Source organism: Parasteatoda tepidariorum, chromosome 10 (genome assembly GCF_043381705.1).
Source record: "Parasteatoda tepidariorum isolate YZ-2023 chromosome 10, CAS_Ptep_4.0, whole genome shotgun sequence".
In the NCBI taxonomy this organism is placed as follows: Eukaryota; Metazoa; Arthropoda; class Arachnida; order Araneae; family Theridiidae; genus Parasteatoda; species Parasteatoda tepidariorum.
This window is the reverse complement of record NC_092213.1, coordinates 80418429-80445278: the sequence shown is the minus strand read 5'-3', so window position 1 is coordinate 80445278 and position 26850 is coordinate 80418429. Positions and strand designations below refer to the sequence as shown.

Genomic DNA, 26850 nt, shown 5'->3' with positions numbered 1-26850 from the left:
TAGAGCGTCTAATAATTTAGCCAGTGACTGTAAGTAATATAAACTTTTCATAACTCGTTCAACACCAGTTATGAAAAAATCTAGCTTTTTATCTTTCTAGAAACTATTAGAACATACATTTTTCACGAAATATGAGCCCCTCGTTTTGCCGTGATCACGTGGCTTTATTTTGCACAAATGCTTTCTAGAAATATCTCATAAAAAAAACTTTTTTTTAAAAAAAAAAGTAAGTCATATAAAATTTAAAAAATAAACAATAAGAAGTTGCTTAAACTTATTCAAATATTTTGTTGTTTAGCTATTTAATTTTAAAAAAAGTTTGTACAGTAAAGCTTAAAATAGCATCGAGTTTTCTTTTTGTGAATTAAAACTTTTTGAAAACTGAAAAAAAAACAAATGATATATTTTTCAATCTATTTACGTTACTTTAATGTTTCTTTAGTAAATTCAATTAAACTACTTTCTAAAATGCTCTCCAAACAGAGTCAAAAATCAAATATTTATTCTTCACAGCTATTTTTGCAGAATAAATAACAAAGAAAAGAACTAAACAACAAATTCAATGCGAAAGAAGTTATTTTAATATCAGACATTAGATGCAGTTTCTTCCAATATCGTTCGTAATGAAGGATTATCAGACAAAGTTTACACAAAAGTAAATTTAAAACGTTTATTCCATTTATTTTGATTTTTTCATTACTTTCAAAAGAGCCAAAGTATTGAAACCGAATCATGGCTTTACTAATTAGCTGGAGTACGTTTTTAGAGTACGATGGAAATTTTTTCTTTTTTAGAAAACAAAGTTTATCGTTAGGATTTACTTTTTTTTTATCCGATATATCGATTTTGTGTAATGCGTAAGCACTTGAGACAATGTGCACACATTTTTATTCAATATTCTTTCTTTTGTTCGATAATTTTTTCTTCCTTTTAGAAAAACATTTTCTAGAATGTCATAAAAAGGTGGTAGCTTTAGAGAAGCAATAATTTAAATGGTAGTTTGGAATTATTCATTAATGAATCCATTGACTCCGAAATAACTATTGGCTTTTCAATTTAATGAAAAGGAAACTAAATTTAAATCTACGGAAAAAATTAATAAATACGATTCCAATAATATATTTATTTCAAAAAATATAACTAATTCCCATTAAATTTATTAACTTTATGTGTAAAAAAAGAGCTTATTCTTTGCCAATATTGGAAGAAAAAAACTTTTAACTGTAGCAGTTGTGCTATTATATTATTAAGTATGAAAAAACTAGTTCATAATTGTTAGTTGAATATTTATTAAATTGCAATGGGCGCTTAAATTATGAACTAAGTCCTAAAAGTGGAATTCATTTTCCTAAAAAAAATATATTCAAAATTTAATTTTCTGTTTTGAACTATATTAAAGCTATAGAGCCATGATGGTTCAGGGGATAGAGCGGTCACCTTCCAATTAGGTGAACCGGGTTCGAATCCCAGCGTAGGCTGATTGATACGAATTCCGCATCCGGCTTAGACCGACCACAGTACTAAAGTAAAATTTCCTCAGTGGTCAGTCCTGTCAGGCTAACCGTGTGAGGTACCCGTGGTCTTCCTCGAACGAATTCCGCAAACGCGGCCTTCCTCGAACGAATTGATACGAATTCCGCATCCGGCTTAGACCGACCACAGTACTAAAGTAAAATTTCCTCAGTGGTCAGTCCTGTCAGGCTAACCGTGTGAGGTACCCGTGGTCTTCCTCTCCATGTAACGCAAATGTAGGTTAGTTCTATCAAAAAGTCCTCCACGTAAGCAAATTTCTCCCAATACTTGGTCCAGAAGTACCCTTGTCTTCTGGATTAGGTTCAAAATTACGAGGTTACTTGATTGAACATTAGTAGTCGTAAACCCAAAAATTGGCTCGGCTGTTCAACGACGGTTATAAAATAAAATAAAACATTAAAGTTGTCTATAGTGTACTATATTTTTAGTTCTGGAAAAATTGTGCTGTTTGCTCCTTATGTAAGGCTAACTGATGAAGGTTTATACAGTTTTCCTTTCCATGATAGATAGTTGGTTTCTTTAAAAGAGCCCTCCCTGAATGTACGTTTGTTCCAACGTCTAAGAGTTCTCTTGTCTTCTGGACTGGGTTCAAAATTAGAAGCGTGGGCAACAGGACATCGTTGGGTTACCAATAAATCAAATATGAATTAGCTGGCCAACTCCGGCAACGAAATATTACTCTTTTATGGAAGCTCAGAGCTGCTATTATTAAAAAAAAAATTTAAGACGTACAAGGAGATTTTGTCGTCTCTGATCATATTTAATTTTTCTCGCCAATGTACGACGCGAAAGTATTGCGATCCAAAGTTCGATTCCGATGATTCAGTTCTCATAGAGAGTGCGTGTCGAACTGAATTCTTCAGATTCTATTCACACAGTGGGTAAGTGTTGAATTGAAATTTAGATTCAGTTCACAGTGTCCCTGTGTGTGTCTCAACCGGAATTCTATAAATTCAGTCCCCACAGTGTTGAACAGAAATCTATCAATTTGAAATTCTATAGATTCAATTCACTTTTGGATGTGCGTGTTGAACTTGTGTAGATGTAGCTATCGACAATGTCAACCTTCATCTATGAAAAGGTACCCCCATCATTGAATCGAGTTAACACGTCTTATATACTAATGAATTGGAATTGTATATTTGTAGTGGTCAATACACTTTTTTTTTCTTTTCTCCAAGCTTCGGACATGTGCCTAGGTCATTATGGACCCTTTACCATATAGCCCAAAGCTTGACTACTGGTCCGGCTCCACACCAGCCTAGGAACGAGTCCAGTCAGCAAGAAGATAGATACACTACAGTACTCCCCCACCAGAATTATATCTGAGATAGAATTTGATGAACGGATACCACTAGTTGATTCATTTCTGTTTTGTGAGAAGCCGGGAGAGCTGTATAAAGATCGCCGTACATTTGCTGATCGTGAGAGCTATATTAAGTTACCAGTCGTGGTTGCTCCTGGGTTGCCATGAGCAGTCGAGTGTATGCAGGACGACGCTGATTGATCTAGACTGAGTAGCAACAGCATGAGGAGGTGGATAATGTCGCAGTCACAAGTAGCAAGCACCCCAACATAGAATCGAGTTAACATGTCTTATATACTAGTGAATTGGAATTGTATTTTTTTAATGGCAGATACACTACAAAGTCAATTCTATTAATTCGGTTTAGACTGAGTGTGAGCGTCGAAATGATTTCGACCGATTCAGCAGACAAAGAGCGTGAGGGCTCAATAGGGTGCCTTTTTTTTCGAACTGTTTTTTTTTTCTTTTTTTTTCGAACCGAAACGTAATATCCGGCACAAGTGAACAGCTCACGTGGACACTACGGATGAAAAAAAATCTTTTTTTAATCAAATAGTGCCTTCTGACAAAAGTATAGCCTCTAAATTTTGGAAGAAAACACCGACAATACCATTGCTCTTAGTTAGGTTTGAAACGGTTATATATTTGAGTTAGGAAATATTCTTTGGGGAGAAATCTTACTTTTTATCCTTAAAATTCATTAAATATTCTCAAGGAGGGAGGGCAGAGATGCCTCTCGTGGAAGTTTAAAGGCGGTGCAAATTCAGTGAGAGGAAATTTTGATGATTTTGAGCAAAATTTAGAAGCCATACTTCTCCCAAATGATATAATTTGATACAGAAAAAAATTGTATCTGCAATGCCCACTACCACTTTTGCCTGGATATATACACTAGTGTAAGATATTAAGAGAATTTGCAGAGATGAAAAAAATTATCTGATTTTCTTCATCCATACAAACTGTTTGTTGCTAGGCAACAGACTTGTCTTAAAAAAAAAATTCCAAACAGAGATTTTTTTTCAAATAGATAATTTTTAGATTTTGTTTGACATTATGTGACCTGAATCTATAGATTTTAATTATTTACTAGGGTTCTTCAACTTTTTTTAAGGAGTGAAATACACTGGTGTTAGAAATTAAGAGAATTTGCAGAGTCTGTTGATTATCTCTAGAACTACTGGACCGATTTTAATTAAATTCGATCTGTACATACATTGTTACAATACAAAACAAATAACCATTCAACAACTGTAATACACACTCATGATCGCTCGTAACACTCGTTGGAGTCGGAAGGTATGAAATTGCCACAGAGCAATTGTTATAGAAAATGATAAGCTGTCTTATTTTAACAAATCACGCTGCAAGGCTTGTATATCAGTAAGAGGGACCATACCTCCTATTAATCCATTTTTTGTTGCTTATTCTGCAACCGCTGTTTCATACCTTCCGACTCCAACGGATTGTTACGCACGATCATGCTTGTGCATTACAATTGTTGAATGTTTATTTGTTTTGTATTGTAACAATGTATGTACAAATCGAATTTAATTAAAATCGGTCCAGTAGTTTTAGAGATAATCAACAGACTCTGTAAATTCTCTTAATTTCTAACACCAGTGTATTTCACTCCTTAAAAAAGTTGAAGAACCCTAGTAAATAATTAAAATCTATAGATTCAGGTCACATAATTTCAAACAAAATCTAAAAATTCTCTATTTGAAAAAAAATCTCTGTTTGGAATTTTTTTTCCTCAAAGACAAGTCTGTTGCCTAGCAACTAACAGTCTGTATGGATGAAGAAAATCAAAAATTTTTTTTAAAAAGACAGGTCTGTTGCCTAGCAACTAACAGTCTGTATGGATGAAGAAAATCAGAGAATTTTTTTAAAAAGACAGGTCTGTTGCCTAGCAACTAACAGTCTGTATGGATGAAGAAAATCAGAGAATTTTTTTCATCAGTAGCCTAGCAACAAGGAATATAAAACAGAAAATAAATAGTTCAAAAAAAATCAGGAATTTACCATGTAGATCAAGAACATGAAGATTATCGATAATGTTTCTAAATGTGTTGAAGCGCAACTCCTTCAGCTCGTTAGAATGCAGATACAGCCATTCAACTGATTCCAAAACATCTAAAGCTCCTTCAGCAATTCTTTGAATTCTGAAACAAAAAGAGTGACGTCATTAAATTTTTTTCATAAAACGAATATTTTCATAACCATGTATATCGCATATTTTAAAGGCCTGGTTTATTAGGACAGGACGCCATCAGCTGGAAATCAGCGCTAACCTCTGATTGGTCCATTTGTGAGTTTGATAGTGTACGTCATCGAACGCTCATCTTGAACTCGATGACGTATACTATCAAACTCACAAATGGACCAATCAGAGGTTAGCGCTCATTNGGACATGTGCCTAGGTCATTATGGACCCTTTACCATATAGCCCAAAGCTTGACTACTGGTCCGGCTCCACACCAGCCTAGGAACGAGTCCAGTCAGCAAGAAGATAGATACACTACAGTACTCCCCCACCAGAATTATATCTGAGATAGAATTTGATGAACGGATACCACTAGTTGATTCATTTCTGTTTTGTGAGAAGCCGGGAGAGCTGTATAAAGATCGCCGTACATTTGCTGATCGTGAGAGCTATATTAAGTTACCAGTCGTGGTTGCTCCTGGGTTGCCATGAGCAGTCGAGTGTATGCAGGACGACGCTGATTGATCGAGACTGAGTAGCAACAGCATGAGGAGGTGGATAATGTCGCAGTCACAAGTAGCAAGCACCCCAACATAGAATCGAGTTAACGTGTCTTATATACTAGTGAATTGGAATTGTATTTTTTTAATGGCAGATATACTACAAACTCAATTCTATTAATTCGGTTTAGACTGAGTGTGAGCGTCGAAATGATTTCAACCGATTCAGCAGACAAAGAGCGTGAGGGCTCAATCAACACCTCCTAGAAAGAACAGGCCTCAGCACGGGTTACCATAAATATCCCTTAGTAGTCCAAACGTAATGACATATTTTGTATTTTCAACCACTGCACAGCTTAGTACCCCTAACGCAATGACATCTTTCTTATTTTTTGTCTACTGCGCAGTTAACTTCGCCACATCGGACTACTAAATTGATCCGTGCTGAGGCCTTTCTACTTCTAGGTGTTGGCTCAATAGGGTGCCTTTTTTCAACTGTTTTTTTTTTCGTTTGTTTTGCCGAACCGAAACGTAATATCCGGCACAAGTGAACAGTTCACGTGGACACTACGGATTAAAAAAAATTTTTTTTAATCAAATAGTGCCTTCTGAGAAAAGTATAGCCTCGAAATTTTGGAAGAAAACACAAACAATACCATTACTTTTAGTTAGGTTTGAAATGGTCATATATTTGAGTTAGGAAACATTCTTTGTGTAGAAATCCTACTTTTCATCCTTAAAATTCATTAAATATTCTCAAGGAGGGAGAGCAGAGATGCCTCTCGTGAAAGTTTAAAGGCAGTGCAAATTCGGTGAGAGGAAATTTTGATGTTTTCGAGAAAATGTAGAAGTCGTACTTCTCACAAATAATATAATTTTGATATGGTTAAAAATCATATCTGCAATGCCCACTTGAATCGTCCACTTTTGCCGGGTATTACACACAGGTGAAAGAAATTAAGAGAATTTGCAGACTGGGTCTATTATCTCTAGAACTACTGGACCGATTTTAATGACATTCGATATGTACAATACATTGATACAATACAAAACAAACAACCATTCAATTATTGTAATATACACGCATGATCATTCGTAACACTCGTTGGAGTAGGAAGGTATGAAATTGCCTCAGGACAATTGTTACAGAAAATGATGAACTGTCTCATTTTTTTTAACCGTCGTTGAACAGCCGGCCCAATTTGATGGGTTTACGACTAATAATGTTCAACTCCGCAGCCTTGCAATTTTGAACCCTATCCAGAAGACAAGGGAACTCCTGGATCGAGTATTGGGAGAAATTTGCCCTCGTGGAGGACTTTTTGATGGAGCTAATCCGCATTTGCGTTACATGGAGAGGAAGACCAGGAGAACCTCCACGTATAGGCTGAAGGCAAGGGGATTCTAACCCATGACCCGTCTACCACTGAGGATATTTCACGTCAGCACTGCGGTCGGTGCAAGCCGGATGCGGAATTCGTATCAATTGGGATTCGAGCCTGATTCGCCTCATTGGAAGGCGAAAGCTGTCTTATTTCAAGACATCACGGTCCCGCAGTGGACTGATCGTTAAGACACGGTTCCCAGCAGATCACCGAAGTCAAGCATCACTGGCTGCAGTCAGTGTGCGGGTGGGTGACCACTTGGATCAGTCTGCGTAGGGACCGAGGGTGTGCGGTATGGGTCCTCGTTACACTGTGCTACCGTAAAGTGCTCGACTTCGCGCGCAGGTTGTCGGGCTACCGAAGCTGGGGTGCCATCCCCTCCGCAGAGGATCAAAATTATGATGGCATGTCTTCGGATCATCCTCCGAGATGTTTCCCAGACGGTCGCCAATAGCCCATTGTGCAACTCTAGTGCGACGTAAATTAACAACAACAACAATTAAGACATCACGATGCAAGGCCTGTATATCTGTAAGAGGGACCATACCTCCTATTAATCCATTTTTTGTTGCTTATTCTGCAACCGCTGTTTCATACCTTCCGACTCCAACGGATTGTTACGCACGATCATGCTTGTGTATAACAATTGTTGAATGTTTATTTGTTTTGTATTGTAACAATGTATGTACAGATCGAATTTAATTAAAATCGGTCCAGTAGTTTTAGAGATAATCAACAGACTCTGCAAATTCTCTTAATTTCTAACACCAGTGTATTTCACTCCTTAAAAAAGTTGAAGAACCCTAGTAAATAATTAAAATCTATAGATTCAGGTCACATAATTTCAAATAAAATCTAAAAATTCTCTATTTGAAAAAAAATCTCTGTTTGGAATTTTTTTTTCTCAAAGACAAGTCTGTTGCCTAGCAACAAACAGTCTGTATGGATGAAGAAAATCAGATTATGCTTTCATCAGTTGCCTAGCAACAAAGAATATGAAAGTTTCTCGAGTAAATAGTTAGAGAAATGAGGAATTTACCATGTAAATCAAGAACATGAAGATTATCGATAATGTTTCTAAATGTGTTGAAGCGCAACTCCTTCAGCTCGTTAGAATGCAGATACAGCCATTCAACTGATTCCAAAACATCTAAAGCTCCTTCAGCAATTCTTTGAATTCTGAAACAAAAAAAGTGACGTCATTAAATTTTGCCATAAAACGAATATTTTCATAACCATGTATATCGCATATTTTAACACAGCATACATTGAAATGCATTTAAAAAAGCTGAAGGTTAACATTAAACAAAAAAACATTCCCTATTTTTTGCGATTTTGTTAAGACATGTAATTATACTCTTTGTACTCAAGACAAAATTTCTGATGGTTTTCCATTGATGGACCAACATAATCTTGATGGTAACCATCAAAATTTTCATCATGAATCATTATATTTTTTATGGTAATTCATATAAGTAACCATCACACCAATGTAAGAATTCGGACTGAATTATGATAGTCCAGCATAAGAATAGCAACTTGTTTTGATGGTTTGTTCATGCTGAACTATCAGAAATTTCCATCATACTTTCTTAGAAATTAAATGTTGGAATGATCATGAACAACCATCATCCTAATGTAGGAATTCGGATTGATTTGTGGTGGGTCAACATAAAAAACAAATTGTTTCAATGGTATATTCCTGAGAAACAACGAGAATTCCCATTAAACCAATATAGAAATGCTCAGCTCGGATTATCATGGATTGTTGGTCCATGAGAATCAAAGATCTCTTGATGGCTAGCCATAATAGTATTAAAGTAGAATTTTCCATCATGGAATGATGGAGTTTGCTGGCATATAGAAAACCACGAACACATAATGGAAAATGTTGGATGATGGTGACCATCATGATTCGCACTGAAACCTGCATAAACCAAGGTTACGGAATTTCCTTATTCTCCACAATTTCCCTTCTTCTTTACCATGGTTTCTACAAATCTTGCTTTTGTGCCTTAGCATTATATTTCCACCTTATCGAACGTGACTATAAAGAAAATATAATATAAGACCAAATTATTCGACGCGCAATAAGATTCTACGTAAAACTTAATTATTAGGTGACACTATTACAGCTTTATTGTTTTTACACGGTTTGTACTTGTTAACGTTACGTGTAACAATTGGTTAACATTGTAATGGAATACGTAAAAAATAAATATAAATAGGAAGCATATAAAAAATCTCCGAATTGGGTATAATATGAAAAAAGCACAACTACTTCCACTTACTAGGAATAACATTTACCTTTTAGTTTAATTAATAAACTGAGTTTTAAATATGTTTACTAAATTCAGAAGCTTCGGTAAAACATCAATATAAATTATTTCCAAAGGAACTAGACTAATACAATTCCAACCTGGCGAGTAGCGACTTATAAACAAGACACTTCGTTTGATCCTCCGGGATATTTCCCAGACCGTCGCCAATAGCCCATTGTGCAGCTCTAGTTCGACGTAAATTAACAACAACAACAACACTTCGTTTGATGCTTTTACTTGTTGCTAGAAATCAGGTTCGCAGAAAATGTTGTTTACTACTTAAATTTAGTAGGAATAACACGATCTGTGATGTAGACTATAGTATACCCAATTAAAAAGCCATAACATGTATATTTAAATATAAAAGTATTGCATATAAACACGTGCAAAACATGTAATTGGGTATAATATAAAAAAAAACACAACTACTTCCACTTAGTAGGAATAACATTTACCATGACGCAATGCTAAATTCTATGCCACTATCCACATAAATCAATTATTAATCAAAAATCGAATATCAATTACTTTTCTTTATAATGCAATAAAATCTGGCGAGCAGCTATTTAAACGATCAAACACTTCGTTTGTTTATTTGTGGCTTGAAGTTAGGCTCGCAGAAAATGCCGTTCATGGGTTAAATTTACTAGGAATAACACAACCTGTGACGTAGGCTATAGTATACCCAATTATTAAAAAACTTCAGTGGGTCTAATAATTTGGCCAGACTGTAAGTGCAAGTCAAATGGATGCCAAGCTCCCAGCGTGAACGTATATCAACATCGCCAAAGCTTCAAACAAAGTTGCACAAAAGTTCTTTTTTCGTGTTTTTTTTTAAAACACGAGAAATGAGGAAATAATCGTTAAAAATATACTCCTTTCTATTTGCAAATTGCTACTTGCACTCCAAGAAGATGAAGACAACCAATATGCACACACGTGACATATGACATCAGAGCCAGCTAATCTTCATCAGCCAAATAACGTATTAAAGTAGTTTTCCTGCATAACTTAGAATGTTAACTAACTTAAAGTTAATAAAAAACAGAACGGTTTTGAACATCGAGTTTGTTAAAATATAGTTCTTTCCCGACCATTTCATTTACTTAATTTAGATATATTATTTGTTTATGTATTTTACTGTAACCGTGATGTATTTTTGGTTCGCGTGCCTGGCAACTTCGATGCATAATAAGTTTGTTTATATTTAACATGGCTTTGAGCCTATCTTGGTGCAAATATATAGTGAAAGAATTGAATTCTTTGTGAAAGAATATAGGGTGTGTTACATAAGAGAATTGACGGGCTTGACTTACTCGAAATAGAATGGAAAAAGCAGTTGCTAACGTAACCAAATGCCACGTTTCAGCAACCAATCAGGATCGAGATGCTTACGCTACGTCACTTGCAGGTATCCAATTGAAAGAACTGATAAAAGAATAATAAATATTGTTTCTTGCAAACGATTTTCTTCCGCAGCGAAACAAATGTAAATTTTTTTATCTCGCATTTGATTTGTTGAGGGCATGTCAGCATATGCCGTGCCAATTTTATTGTTATAATCAATGCAATGCCAGGCCTTTGCAACGTCTTATAGTTGTTTTTTTTTTCAAGAATGAATGTTCTTTTTTTCATCGAAATATATCGCCAAGTCTAAGATTCCTGTTGTATGATATATATCGTGAAAGATAGCACTAAGTAGTTTTCTGTCTGATGTGTTTAACTTGAAATAGTACGGAGTATAGTACTTAAGTACTGCCAACTATTTTTTCAGTTTTGTCAAAGCACTATACTTTCATTTCAGTTTTGTTCACTGTATAGTAAAAAGATAGAAATGGTTAATAGGTTGTTCGTAAATCCAAACTTACTTGTTTTTCTGGAGAAAAATAAACTTGAGTGTTCTTCCATAGAATTGAAAAGATTGAGCTTCAATGCTTGGAATAGAATTGCAGCGCAAATCCAGTTGGCGAAGGTGACTGAAATTCCGAAGAGCAACCTGTGGTATGTGATTCAGTTTGTTTCCTCCTAACTTCAGCCATTCTAACGAATCTGCAATTATAAGAGGAATTAATTAAATAAAGAAGAATATTAGAAACAATAAGAAGAATTAGTAAATGTTTAATATAGATCGCGTTATTTCTCTAATTAATGTATAATCTCATTAACCCCTTAACGATCGGTTAATTTTCAACAAAACGGTCATAAAAGTGCCTATTTTTTTTTGCTTTTGTATTACGTACTTGATTAGTGCTGCAACTAGTTTAAAATAAACTAACTATCCAGGGGTCTGTCTAGACATTTTGTGAAAGGTCCGTTTTTCGTGAAATTGTGAAGAAATTACTCACATTCTTTCAACCAGGGTCCGCTTTTATGAATTAGTGCAAATAGGGTCCATTATTGCAAAAAAAAACTTTTTCAAAGAGTTTTTAAATTGTAAAGACATACAAGATTATGCTCAACACTGTAAAATTGTAATTGAAAAAAATTGAATTTTAAGAAATAAACAACAATTGCTCCTTCTAAATTAGAGATGCAACATACAAATATTTGGTATTTAGCCTATACTGCTGAACGCAGAATATTCATTTCGGACGAATAATGGAAGAATCGTCTGCCGAAGACAAAACTTAATTCGTTTACATCCATCTTTCTTGTTTTCTGCCCTGGAAAGGGTTTATTCGATTAACAAAATAATAATGAAGATAAACAAATTTGTGAAGGGTCCGTTTTTAAGTTAAAAACGGACCCAAATTTCTTCTAAACAGACCCCTGCTATCTACAATTACCTTAATATCCTGGTACTGCCATCAGGTGTGTAAAATGAGAAATAAAATGTTTTCCGGGCAAAAGAAATGAATTAGTTATATTCTTATTGGCGCATTACTACTGAACACTCCAGCCCGTCAATATCACGGGAGCGAGAAATAGCGGGCGAAATCTCACCCCGTCATTTTCACGGGAGCGAGAAGAAAGGGGTTAATCGGGATCCTGTGTTTAGACAGAGTAGTGGCTCAATTGATTATTTTCATGCTAAAATTACATTTTTAGAGCCACATAAATCTGAACAGTAGTAACACCACTCCTTCATTTATCAAAGATGTATCATTTTACATTTATCTCAGCTCCGTTAATCCGAAAAGTATTAGTTTATTTTGAGGCCGGGATAGCCTGGTTGGCAGGGCACTGGACCTATGTCCGAGAGTTTTTGGGTTCGATCCCACACCGGCCGAAGACTCCCCGTGTAGTAAATGGTGACTGGCGCACGTAAAATATGTCGAGTCACAAAGTCCTCTATGTTCTCATAACAAATCAATACTTCTGCGGGTACTGATCTAGGAGTTTCCTTGTCATCTGGAGTGGTTCAGAATTACAAGGCTACGAAGTTGAACCTTAGTAGTCGTAAACCCAAAATTGGGCCAGCTGTTCAACGACGGTAATAAAATAAAAAAATATTTAAAAGAAAACCTGGAAAGAACAGCTTTTTAAAATCTCTACCTCTCCCTAACTAAAGGAAAAGAAACCTTTCCACAATAAATTCGGCTGCGAAATAATTAAACCAGGAAATCGATTAAACAGAAAAATCCGATCGATTAAAACAAAAGAACTCTATCTCAACCAGCTAACTAGTTTCACTCACTAATAAAGCAAAGTTTCATGCTTGCACGTCTACATTCAACAGTGAAGTAATAATCTCTCCTATTACTTAAAGTGAGAAACGTTTTCTTCAATGGGAGAAATAGTAAATTTTCTCTCTCCACGCTGTAATTTACTGAAGAAAATAACTTTTGTTTCAAAACTTTCCCTTCTTCTACTAATTATCTCTATGTTGATGGCATTTTAATTGTTCCTTTCACCCCCGAAAATAAATAAAAATAACACTTTTTGGCAACGAGAGCTTTAATGCTCAATTAGTAAGTCATTATCCTTTAAAGTCTGTTAAAACACTTTTTTTTTCTTTTGAAGATTAATTTTTTGTTCGAAACAAAAAGGTTTAACTAATTTTAAACTTAGATTTTATACGGAAAAATTAGCATCGATTAGTATTTAATTCTTTCACCGTAACAGCGTTGGTTTAAAAGTAACGTACAATAAAAATCAAGATTAATTATACAAATAAAATAATTAGCGTCTTCCAAAAATAGTCATTTTTGGAAGACGCATGTACATTCTTTGCCTAGGAAGATGCCGAAAGTATTACTCATTTACCGTTTACCCAGTGGGCACCTGTGAACCAAAGTTATGAAGGCGAGCAACATTACCCACGCCACACTGGCACAGTTACCCGTTTATAGGGTGGGCCACATTCACATATCACACATTAGAGAACAACACACAGAGTGAAACACCCATGCCCTGAGCGGGATTCGAACCCGCAGCCATTGACTTCGCAGTCTGGTCGGCAAAGTAAATGTGGAGGTGCGGGGGATCGAAACCTTTTAGATGCAGAGCAAACGCTCTACCTCTGAGCTACACCCCCTGACTAACAATATGAAAAATGAATTTTTTAAAAAAAAGATAGTTTTGTTTAGGAAACCAGTTTAAAATCAAAATTTCAACATTAGTGACGAAGTTTATCAACAGATGCCGCAGCTGACAGAAAGTAGGTTACGTAATTTAAACTACAATCGAAACAAATGCATGTGCACGACTTTGTAACTGTTAATGGTGGTTGTTTTGAAAATAATGTTTTATAGTGCTTCTTCAGTAAACAAGTTCATCTGTTAACGAATTTGGTCAGAATGAATTTTATGGCTTTCAAAGCACGACGCAGCAAACTATAAATTTTATTTTTTCAATTGATTTTTTTTTCTCCAATTATTGGTCAATATCGGGTTAACTGAATTTGCACTCAAAGATTTTTACTTCCTTTCAATTTTGAGAGGCAAAATAGAAGCCATTTTTGTATTTTGAGATAATTTATAACATTAAAAAAAGATCATTTACCACTTATTAGATCTTTCATTTAAGATTTTTATTCTACTGTGTCTAAGATGAATTGCGACTGAAATAATGAAAAATATGTCTCTTGATACATATACCATGATTTTTAGGTCACATAAAAATATCGGATGTTTAAGTTTTTACCACTGGGGGAGGGGGTATGCACAACATCTCCAGTGATGGATGGTATTATGCAATAATGGCTCCTTTACTTTTAGGCTAATGGGACGAAGTGTTTATTTTCGTGAGAGTTAAATGCGAGTTCGTTTCATTCAAAAAGTTCTACACGTAGAAATGTGTTCAACTTAGAAAAGTTCTTGTCTTTTTACCCCTTTCGGAATCGACAAAGAAGATTTTTCCCAGGCTTGGGTACTCCGAGATGATGCATACTAAAGAGTTCGTATAAGTATTAATACGAGAGTACCGTATTGAGATCATGTCCATGTGATTTTGAAGAAGCTTTTCCCCAGGCTTGCAAGAGAATAATTACAGAATATTTATTATGTAAGGTATTCTATTATAATAAATTAGACCAAATTGTTAGACGAGCTGTAGTGTTTCAGACACGTTTTGCACTAGCTTTTAGGCAATACTTAAACATACATGTAATGGGATTTTATTCGGGAGATTTTTTTATCTACTTCCTATTTGTATTTATTTTTAGCGTATTCCATTGCAATGTTAACTAATTGATACAGGAATGTAAGCAAGTGCAAACAGTCACGTAAGAACAATAAAGCTGTATATTATCACCTGATAATTAAGATTATACATAGAATCTCATAGTGCGTATAATAATTTGGCCAGGGACTGTATTTTTAAGAACTTTTAGTCTAATTTAGAATGTTTTAAACGTGTAAATACCTTCATTCTATGGTCGAAAAAAACGCGCTACAAGTAACGGAACTAATATTCCGTTGCAGTTTGTCCTACGCATTTTTTTAAAAACAAGACACAAAACAGAGATACAAAAAAAAAGGAAAAAAAAACACTATTCCTTGCGATTCCTTTTAATGTTAGTTTAGTAATAAAACAAGTTTCAGACGCAGCCATTTTTTTCGTATCTGATTGGTGCAAATATTATGATTCATAATTCACCAGCGGACGCAATGAGAATGTCTCCATTGAATTTTAATTCGCGTTTTTTTCCAGTTAACTTGACCTATAAACACTTAACAAAATCAGAAATACTTAAAAAATTATGCAAAAAGCAAAATTAGCATTAAAGGGTCCAAATTTTGATTTGATCGTGTTTCCCAGACAGCAGCTATCCTCTATATTTTGGGTGTCAGAAATCGAAATCCGTCGAAAAAGTAGTATGTTTATTCAGAGAAAGAATTTTTTTTTGTTGCCAGATTTCGTTAACTCTTAATTCGCATTTTTAATGTCAACTCTTTGTAACATTAAAATTGAGTCCTAAAACGTGAAGATCGAACTAACTTCGAACGATGTTATTGAATTAAAGTTAAATGCAAAGGAAATAATTATGCTTCTTTCAAATTTGTTTTCATGCTTGTTAAGCTAATTTTGATTTAATTCCTGTGCTAAGCTAAGAAATAAGCTTAGAAAAGAGAAATAGCGTACCAGGTTTATTTTATTAACTAGCTTTCGTATCTGTGGAATCTCGAAATTTGAAAACTTCCCCTCTAGCTAAGACTCTCAAGTCTTTTCTTCAGCTCCATGCCTGATCTTGAGAATGGGTGCCTACTTTTGAGTGCTCGAAACATGTCGACTTTTACACTCTTCATATATTTTGAAACAAATTTTATCAAGCCTATTTTGCCTCGAGTTTAGTGAAATTATTCATTTCATACTCGTGTAGTAACTAGAGACAGGCGCACGTTAAATCTGTCTGGCCACAAAGTCCTCCATGTTGCCATAACAAATTATAAATCTGGGGGTACTGAATTGGAGATAGATCGCTCAGGTCAGATTCAGGTCAAAATTACGATCTGTGGATGAATGAATGGGTGCATGGATGGGTCCACCCTATAAACGGGTGTGACGTATGGGTGTGGCAGAAGTCGAATTCTATAGATGGCACCCCTTGCCTTAAATGGCGCACGGCAACAACAACAACAACAACATTTATTTAATACCGTTTTAAGATTATTTAAAAGTTACGGGTGCATTACTTGCACACTGAATTACATTATTTGCAAACCATTGTTACACTGTATCATTTGCGCTAATTGTTGTGTTAAGCTTTGTAGATTCTCTCGCTCTTTAAAGTCACAGGCCACTATAAAACTTGATTTAATACTACTATTATATTAGAGCGTATCTTAAAACGTGAACACTATTTCGGAGATGAGTAATGCCTCGGAATCCGTTTGTTTTAAGAGTTGACAAAAGCCTTTCTCTCTCTCCTAGGAGTGTTTCTCTTAGAATTTACGTACAAACAATCCTTTGAACACGAGTCTATAGTAAAGGAATTGTTAAACAGAATTGTAAATTTTATCACCCCTTAATGGCGGCCATTATTGGGACGAGATAACGACTCGGTTCCGGATTTCCAATTATCGTTGTTGCACACAGAAACAGCTTGAGAGCAAATTTTAGAGAATGCTTTATGTTTTACACGCATCAGATTAGAAATTCCATCGACTTACTGCTAATGCAAAATATAACATTTTTGAAAACTAAAATCGAATTGTAATGAAAAAAATGTAATGATTCGAGAATTTTTGTATTTCTAAAGCGATGGACTATTTATAATCTTTTTTCTGTTCCTTAATGATGATTATAATGACGAAATTTGGTGCCGTTAGAGGTTGCATGGTATAAATCGACTAATTGAAGATTGTGATGAAAACGGAATGATAAAAATGGCAGTTGAAGATAGTTGGTTGGTTGGTTGGTTGTTAATTAGCGTCGCACTAGAGCTGCACAATGGGCTATTGGCGACGGTCTGGAAAACATCCCGGAGGATGATCCGAAGACATGCCATCACAATTTTGATCCTCTGCGGAGGGGATGGCACCCCCGCTTCGGTAGTCCGACGACCTGCGCGCGAAGACGAGCACTTTATGGTAGCACAGTTTAACGAGAACCAATACCGCACACCCTCGGTCTCTGCGCAGGCTGATCCAAGTGGTCACCCACCCGCACACTGACCGTAGCCAGTGATGCTTGACTTCGGTGATCTGCTGGGAACCGTAGTAACTGGATCATAATCAGGCTCAAGGAAAGCATAATCAAGGAAATAGAAACTGGATCATAAATATAATAAAACCTTTATTCAGCAGTCAGGGTGCGTAGTCAAATCTTTCAACAAAAATAAGCACCTTTTAAGTGCTTTTTAAGCACTATATACATAACAAATCGCAAAATAATTTTCAAATACTTTACATGATCATGATGAAACAACTAGTTTCTGACAAAGAACTCTTTTTCTTGATTATATAAGTCACTATAAAAAGATCGAGAGATTTTTCGGTTCGAATTTAGAGGGTGGAAAATGAAGCCTGAAATGGAGAATATCTTGCAAAATGCAGCAGAGTTACACATGAGAGTGCTAGAATCTCATCGAACCCAGCTCAGCGGACTCGCAAGTATTTCATCAAACCTGTAAAATGATTGGCGCTTTCATACGTACTAACAGTACGTGAAAGGGATTGTGGTAGAATGAATTGTGAAAACGTTGAATAGAACAATGTGAAAAGCACGCAATTGCACTAGGCGTGGCGAAAATCGACATGGTAATGGGAAAATTAAGCACTTTTTAAATACACCTAATGAAAAAAGCACCTTTAAGCACTTTTTAGAAACACTACGCACCATGGCAGTATTTGTAGACCTCGAGATAAAAAAGTATATTTTATCCATACAATTTTCTAAGTGAAATAATAAGTTTTGCATAATAATATCAATAAGCACAGGCTATCTGAGAAGAATCCAGTCTAACCAGTCTAATCAAAAGCCTAATTCGAAAGCGATTAAAATATTCCCAACAAACAATCAGGAGCATGGGAAGAGATCCATGGTTTGCGATTTATCGAAAGATAAAAGAGCCTAAAACAAAGCCAACCCCTCGTCATCAATGTTAAGCTTGAAAATAATTTGGCGTTAAACTATTCGCCTTAAAGAATCGTGAGAATTAGTACAACCCTGTAACAGAAATATTTTTGTGGTAAGAGAAATAAAGAGTTAAAAATAGATTTTGATGTCTGATTTAGTCGCGGCAGGGAATTAATGAGTTTCACATTTGTATTGAAATTAAAAGTTATCCGTTACATTCATTGTTAAGAAGAGAATAAAACATTTGCATTTTCTTTTTATAAAATGTAATAAAAATTAAATAATTGGTTTAATTTCATTTAAATTCGGTCAAGAATTTAAAAAAAATAATTTAAGAAATTTTAAAAGCTAGGAAATATATGTAAGGCCAATTGTGGCATTAAAATGATTAACTAATAAAAATAATCGCTCACTATGCTATGTTTTCAAAAGATTTGAATTCTTTTCATAAACTTTGCAATATAGAAACCTTTACCTTTCTGCATTCATTAACAATGTGCAACAATAGGACCTTTAAAAGCAAAACTAATCGTTATTTTATGGCCAAACAGAATTTACCGTTAATTATAATTCCGACCTAACTAACTAAAAAAAAATTAAAGAATATTAAGAAATTATTTTAGTATACAATAAGAGGTATATTAGGTGTCTTGATAAAACTCGATGTAAAACTCCAGAATTTACATTTTAAAAATCAGACAAAACTGATTATTTTCACGGCCTATAAGAAAAAGATATACTATCCCTGAAAATTTAGATCTCTAAAATCCTTAGAATTAAAACGGGTAAAGCGTAACTACAGAAGGTTATTAAAAGCAAAAGGTTGCTTTTAATTAGGTTCTCGCTTTATAAGTGGACGGAAAAGCATCGATCAAAATAGGGTTGGAAAAGAGCTTTCCAGTTCTTGGTATGTCATTCATCATTCGAAAGCTAGAGAAAGATTCCTTTTCTATTGAAAATCGTTGAGGGCTCCCCTATGACGGATGAAAACTCCCGCAAAATGTGAGAGAGAGAGTTCCATGCTATATTCCATCTACAGAACAAACGATCGGTTCGAATCATTCGGAGTGGTTTTCGAAAAGGTTAGGCCACCTTTTCACGACAAGTCTATAAACATCGACTGCGGAATATTAACTTCACCAATTTGTTTCAAAATTAAGGAAAAGTCATATTTTTCTGCTTTTTGAAGTGAACTGTTAATCTATTTAAGGGAAGAGAATATTCGGTGCATCTATTTTAATGAGAAAAAAACACATTTGAAAAATGTTGTCGGTTGCATATATTTTATTTTATTTTATAACAGTCTTTGAACAGCCGACCTAATTTTATGGGTTTACGACTACTTACGTTCAACTCCGTAGCCTTGTCATTTTGAACCCAATCCAGAAGACAAGGGAACTCCGGGATCTAGTATTGGGAGAAATGTGCCTTCGTGGAGGACTTTTTGATGGAGCTAACCCGCATTTGCGTTACATGAAAGGGAATACCACGAGAACCTGTCATGGTTAGCCTGACGGCACGGGGACTTTAACCCATGATCTGTCTAATAATGAGGATATTTCAGGTCAGCACTGTGAACGGAGCAAGCCGGATGTGGAATTCGTATCCACTGGGATTCGAACCCGGTTCGCCTCATTGGAAGGCAAACGCTCTTTAATAGTTTTTAAGAATTGTGGGTGGTCATTTATACAGTCCCTGGTCAAATTATTAGACGCGCTGCAAGATCTTATGTTAGATCTTACTTATCAGATGATACTTTACAGCTTTACTGTTTTTATGCGGCTGAAACCGGTTTGCATTTGTTTATGTTCTTGTATCGATTTGCAAGCATTGTAAGGCAATACGTTAAAAATAAATACAAATAGGAAGTATATAAAAAAATCTCCCGAACAAAAACACATTACATGTATGTTTAAATAGAAAAATATTGCCTATAAACTCGTGCAAAACATGTCATTATTAAGAAACTCCAATGCGTCTAGTAATTTGGTCTAAATATTATAATATACTGATATAATACCTGATATAATAAATATTCTATTTTTATATAATATATCATCTAATTTATCCAATCGTCCAATTTATTTTACATTTCGTCTAGTTTAACCCCTTGATACACTAAAAGTGCAAACCGGTTTCATTCGCATAAAAACAATAAAGCTGTATAGTATCATCTGATAATGAAGATTTAACATAGAATCTTAAAGTGCCTCTAATAATTTGGCCAGTGTGTAGATTTTAAACTTCATTTAGTTATCTTGTATACTTTTTGAGAAATATTTTTTCCTTTAAAATTAAAAATTAATAAAAAATAATCCCAGAAAAAAAGCCTTAAAATTTTTAACCATTGCATAAAAAAAGGAAGCAAAACTGAGTTTAAGATCGAAAGTAAGATTAATTTTAACTGAGATAAAAGAAAATGTACTTTTCAGAAAAAAAAAGTGCATTTAAAGTAAGCAAATAAATTAAGCTATTTATATTTATCAAGCTGCAAAAAAAAATAATAATCATCATCTCTAAAAACTGTTGGGTTTATTTGTCAGATAAGAAAATGCAACTACTGATGTGCGATATAAATCAGAACAATTAGATTATTGACGTTTTTTTTTCTTCTTTTTCCTTTCATCATTTCGTTCCTTTCATCTAGATCGCGAAATTAAATATTTATAGTGGAAACGGGCAACATATTCGATGGCAGAAACGGTAAAAACCATCAAATGGTGCAATTGACGTAGAGATTGCGCCTGAAAGGATTGCCATCATTCGCCAATCATAAAGTGGATAAGCAGTCCAATGAATGTCTATACGAGTAAGTGTGAAGTAATTGAAGAAGTAAAAAAATAAAGGAAGAAAAAAAAAATATTGAACCGTACAAATGTTTGTGGGGAGGGAGGAGGATAAGGGGGTGGGGCAGTGCTTTTAAGAAGTGATTACACTTGGATCGTAATAAAAATTTATGCTCTCTCTCAGAGCACTTTTATGAGCCCGAAGAATAAGCCGGAATGAGCCTTCTTCCTTGCAAAAAATTGTGTGAAAGGGAGGAAGGGAAAAAAAAAGAGTTAAAGATGATGTGGATTCCGTACCACAAATAAATGAAAAGTACAGTACTAAGAGCTTTCTCCTGTCTTAAGGGATTTGGTAGATTTGCAATTATTTTTCTTTTGTAAGCCCCGGCGGATATCTATCCCCTTTTTTTTCCTTCTTCCTTTCTTCTTATTTACGTCAAGGTTTTTCTTTAGGTGTAAAAATTTAATTCTCTTCCTAAGCAACGTTCTCATCATTCTAGCTGTGATAATTCAACTACAGTGTTTGAATGTCATAATCCACTTAAATAGCAAAAAAAGAAGGAAAGAAAATCCTGAAAAGTTCTTCATTTTTGATGAAATTGCTTCCTGTCTGGCAGAAGGAGGAAAAAGCACTATCCCAAGTCCGAACGGTCCAAATTTGTTCGTTGTAGCTCTTGTTGTAGTTTATTTACGTCACACTAGAGCTGCACAATGGGCTAGTGGCGACGGCCTGGGAAACATCCCTGAGGATGATCCGAAGACAATCCATTACAATTTTTAACCTCTACAGAGGGCATGGCACCCCCGCTTCGGTAGCCCGATGACCTGTGCGTGAAGTCGAGCACTTTATGGTAGAACAGTTTAGCGAGGACTCGTACCGCGCACCCTCGTTCACTTCGTAGACTGATCCAATGGGTCACCCAACGCTCACGGACATCAGTGATGCTTGACCTCGGTGTTCTACTGGGAACCGTGTCTTAACGACCAGTCCACTACGGGATCCAAATTTCTACGTGCTAAAGAGTACGCATACGCGCTATAAACAAGATGTAATAAAAAAAAAGTGCCATATTGAGATCACGAGTGATCTCGGGTTGCTAGAATAAGACTGGCTGGTTTCATATATAATAACGTGGTCCATATAGGAAGAATTACGCAATAACGTATACGTAATTTCGGTCTTGAAGGGGTTAAAGAAGATATAACATGTTTGTCCGTTATTGAGAATTCGATACATCATTGATTGCCCCACATTGTATGGGATAATATCAACTCATTTTGATGATTATGAATCTCGTTTTATTCATATAAATATTGGTGCCCCACTTAAAACACACCAATTCCACACATCTCTTCATTCCACATGGAATCTTCTCTTACCTTGATTTGTCGCTTTCGGCTGCCGAAGTTTCCCTCGGCTACCTCGGTTTTGTTTGAATGAAAGCCTTCTTTAAAGAGTTCGAAGTATGCCATTTTTTTTCTATTTTAATCATGAAGCAAACCAAAATTATGTCTTGACTAGTATATTCAATTGTTTGAGAAAGCTTGTTTTATTAAATAGCGTTAGAATTAATGCGACCTATACAATGCAACATATTAATACAATTGCTCTAGAAATACAAGATAAAATGAAAATTGTGTTAGTACTCAATTGTTATCAAGATTTAAACCCATTAAAACCTGCTTAGGCTTGATAAACTAAGAAACTCCGAATGAACTACCATAGAAACTCCCATCATATAGAGTAATTGGTTTTAAAATGTGATAAAAAAATGTTGGAGAACAGGTTTGATTTCATAGTGTATAAAAATAATACGTTTACGTACTTCGATTGTGTATCACAGCATTTGAGAGAAAGATTTTGCGGAGTATATACTTGGTGGTGTAAATGAAAACAATAACTGGAGAAGGAGATTTAACTTTGAACTGTACAAGATTTGTAAACAACCAGATACTATTAAATACATAAAAATAAATAGAATGAATTGGATGGCCCACGTGATTCGAATGAGTGATGACAGTACAATAAAAAAAATATTACTTTTTAGACCCACTGGAACAAGAAAACGAGGAAGGTCGTGGTGGAGATGGGCTGATTCGGTGGAGTCTGATTTTCTTGCAATTAATTTCATAACCGTCGGTGAACAGTAAACCGAATTTTCAGTTTACCAAAACCAATGTTCAACTCCGTATTCTTCTAATTTTGAAAAGAATCTAGAAGACAAGGGAACTCCTGGACCAAGTATTGAAAGAAATTTGACTTCGTCTTTAATGGAATTACCCCGCATTTGCGTTACATGGAGAGGAAGACCACAAGAACCCCCACGGTCAGCTTGACGGCTAGAGGAGTCCAACCCATGATCCATCTACCACTGATGATCTTTTTCGTCAGCACAGTGGTTGGCGCAAACCGGATGCAGAATTTATATCCACCAGCCATCGCTGGGAATCGAGCCCGGTTTACCTCATTGGGAGGCGAGTGCTCTATACCCTGAGCTATCGCGACTCCTTACAATTAATGAAAAGGATTGGAGATCAAAGATAAATCGGAAGTCGCGATGGAGAAATCTTCAGAGGAAGGCATTGGCCCACATTAGACTGTCTGGCCTGATGGACTTCGATTGATCTACTTTTCGTGTTTAAATTAGTATAAAAGCTGAACGTTAACGTAGACACACATTTTACAGTAATATGCGACAGCAATGTCATTAAATATTTGAGATTTCACGTTCCGTTAAACGTCACGTCATTTTTTTGCGAAATAATCAAACTAATTAACGCTCTAGGATTTCTGTATCGTCAAAAGTTAGAGTTTTATTGCTGAGAGTGCTATTGATACTATTCTACTTTAACTGCAAAATTTGCTGTAAAGGTTTTTCAGAGGTTATATTTTTCAGTAACGCCTATTTAAAAAGCAGGAAACAGAATTATGCTTTGAAATGGCACGAGTTCAGAAATAGATTCATCAAATACACTCTATAACAAAAAAAATCGACGCACCAAGAAGCAAATTTCGTATGCATGAATGTTTTGAACAGATATGGCTGGAATGATGCCGACTGGGGACGTAGAGTCTTTAGCGACAAATCCCGCTTCCAACTGTGTCCTGGCGATCATCGAAGACGTGTTTGGAGACTCACAGGGCAGAGGGGGGATCCTGCCTTCAACACCGGCCCTCAACAAGGCATTATGGTCTGGGGTGACATTTCCTTTGACAACCGGACCCCTTTGGTCGTCATTAGAGGTACACTTACTGCACAGCAGTACGTCGACGACATCCTAAGATCTGCTTTGCTACCGTTCCTTTTGCAGCGCCCTGGGCTGGTTTTTCAGCAGGACAATGCCAGACCACATACGGCACGTGTTGCTATGAACTGTCTGCAAGCTTGTCAAACTCTTCCTTGGCCTGCCAGATCACCAGATCTCTCTCCCATCGAGCATGTCTGGGATATGATGGGAAGGCGATTGCATCTGGCACGGAATGCTGATGACCTCGTTCGACAATTGGATCGAATTTGGTAGGAAATATCACAAGAGACCATCCGGGAGCTTTATTGGTCTATGCCACGCCGTGTGTCAGCTTGTATCCAGGCTAGAGGCGGGTCAACACCTTATTGAACTTGTTACTGTAACAATAAATTATTTAATTGTTCTGAAATTTTAATCATTTACTATTCTGCACATTGTCTTCCTATCCATCAATTTTCGTTTCAATCGGACAAATCCTTCTTGGTGCGTCGATTTTTTTTTGTTATAGAGCATTTGAGAGTTGCATTTTGCATTTGAGAGTTCCAAGCTCTGTCAAAAATGACGCGATTTTTTTTTTTTTTTTTTGTTGACGAAATTATTAAACGTAATTTATGCTAGAGGGTTGCTGCGGCGTCAAAAAAAGGGGAATTTTTAATTGCTGAGAGTGCTGATTGATAGTTTCTGCTTACTAAAGAGAGAAAGACTCATTTAGGATAAAAAGTCATTAATCATGTATAAGTGTATGTGTGTTAGTTTTTTATTTGTAAGGATAAAAGAAGTATAATTAAAGCTTTTAAGTAATGAGAACTTCTATCGCTATCGTCTTTTTTTTTGCATTATTTCTGTTTGAAAATAGATTACGAACAATTTGTAAAGGAAAAACTATTTAAGTCTCATTTACTTTTAATTAAAAACTCATAAAAAGTTTGTTTTTTTTTGTAGCAAAGATTTTAAACAGGACAATGTGTCGATTAAAGAAAAGAAAAACGCGAATAAAGCACAATTGAAAGCACGTAAAACTTTACTTTATGTACTTCTAATGTTCTATTCACGTTTTTTTGCTTTTGTATACTTAGCACAAAGTATTACTATTTCCTTTGTTGTATGTGTTGATTTATTGTTTAGAGGATTAATCGTATTTAACCTTGGATATAAACAAGTAACATAAAAAAGGATTTTTTTTTAAGTCAATTCCTACTAAGGTCAACAAAGAAAAATTTTATTTTAGTTACTTTTTATTATAAAATTAAAATTTTTTCTCCCATAAAAAAATAAATTAATTAATTAAATTATATTAATGAATTAATAATTGAAAAAACCGTATTAACATCAAGTGTTATCCTCTACAAGTTTAAAAAAGTGCATTTGAACTTGAATATGCGAAAATAAAATAGTGCCTGGAGTTCCTCTGCGCGGAAGAAGTGAAACTTCGTAATGTGGAAATGAAAATAGGAAGGGGTAGAAATTGATTTTTAGTGAAATCATGTTGTTTCTTTAAGACAAACTTTATTATCAGTGCTCACAAATCACAATTAACCGCATCTTTTAATTATCATTTTCGAGTGGAGAAATATCCAAATCTATGACATTTACAATGGGATTATGCCGGCCGGGTGGCTGAGTGGTTAGCGTGTCTGACTTCGAAGCCATTGGCCGCGGGTTCGAATCCCGCTCTGGGCATGGATGTTTCTCTCTCTGTGTTGTCTTCTGGTGTGTGAATGAGTGAATGTGGCCCACCCTATAAACGGGTTTGTGGCAGTGTGGCGTGGGTAACGTTGCTCGCCTCCGTGACTTTGGTTCACAGGTGCCCACTGGGTAACGATTAATGAGCAACACTTCCGGCATCTTCTATGGCGAAGAACGAAAGTTCAGTGCCTGCCGTTATTAAAAAAAAAAACAATGGGATTATGATAACTAAAGTAAGATACGAAATGTTTGAGTTCTAGTTTTTCAATATTTCTTGCAAAAACTGCATCAGTGGTAGTTCCCCCCTTTGGTTGTTGGATCATTCCTACCATTTATCATTTCCAATCCAAATTTGTCTTTAAGGAAGGTTAATAATGTTTCAGGTAAGGAGAAATTCACATTAAAATCTCCTGCAAGGATCACAGGCCGCTCGTTGCCATGGTAAACGTTTAACGCAACCTTGTTGGAAGTCGCATAAGAAGTATCACTTCAATAAAAAGTATTTTATTAATTACTAGAGGGCTCCGCCCCCTGCTCGCTGACGCTCGCCAACCCCCGGAGAATTGCTTCGCAATTCTTGCTTGGTTTGCTTCGCAAAACCAAGAATGCTTTGATTTCATATATTTCAATATTAAACTGAATATTAACTGTTATCATCGAAAAGAATTAATTTTCTTAAATGCAGAATAAGCAGTGTGTCAATATCAATGTCACTTTTTTTCGTTGACTACAGTTCCTTCTATGTCCTATTTGTTCTCTAAATGAGCCAAAATTGTCAGAAATTAACATCAATGTGCAGATATAATCTTAATATGAAACTTGTTTAAAAAAAATGATAATCACAATAATACAGACTTTGTCCCAAAGAAATGAATATATTTTTAACACATTTAATTCAATATATATATATATATATATAT

At 35.3% G+C, this 26850-nt stretch overlaps 1 protein-coding gene across 1 annotated transcript in view; it reads right to left on the bottom strand.

The window, feature by feature from the left end:
• The window catches only part of LOC122268729 (leucine-rich repeat-containing protein let-4-like), a 212284-nt gene that overhangs the window by 14765 nt on the left and 170669 nt on the right, over window positions 1-26850 (bottom strand). The window contains exons 4-5 of the mRNA XM_043038834.2: window positions 11117-11297; window positions 7967-8106 (exon numbers count right to left, since the gene is read on the bottom strand). Coding sequence (XP_042894768.2) covers window positions 7967-8106; window positions 11117-11297 — 321 coding nt within the window. The remainder of the gene's footprint in view (window positions 1-7966; window positions 8107-11116; window positions 11298-26850) is intronic.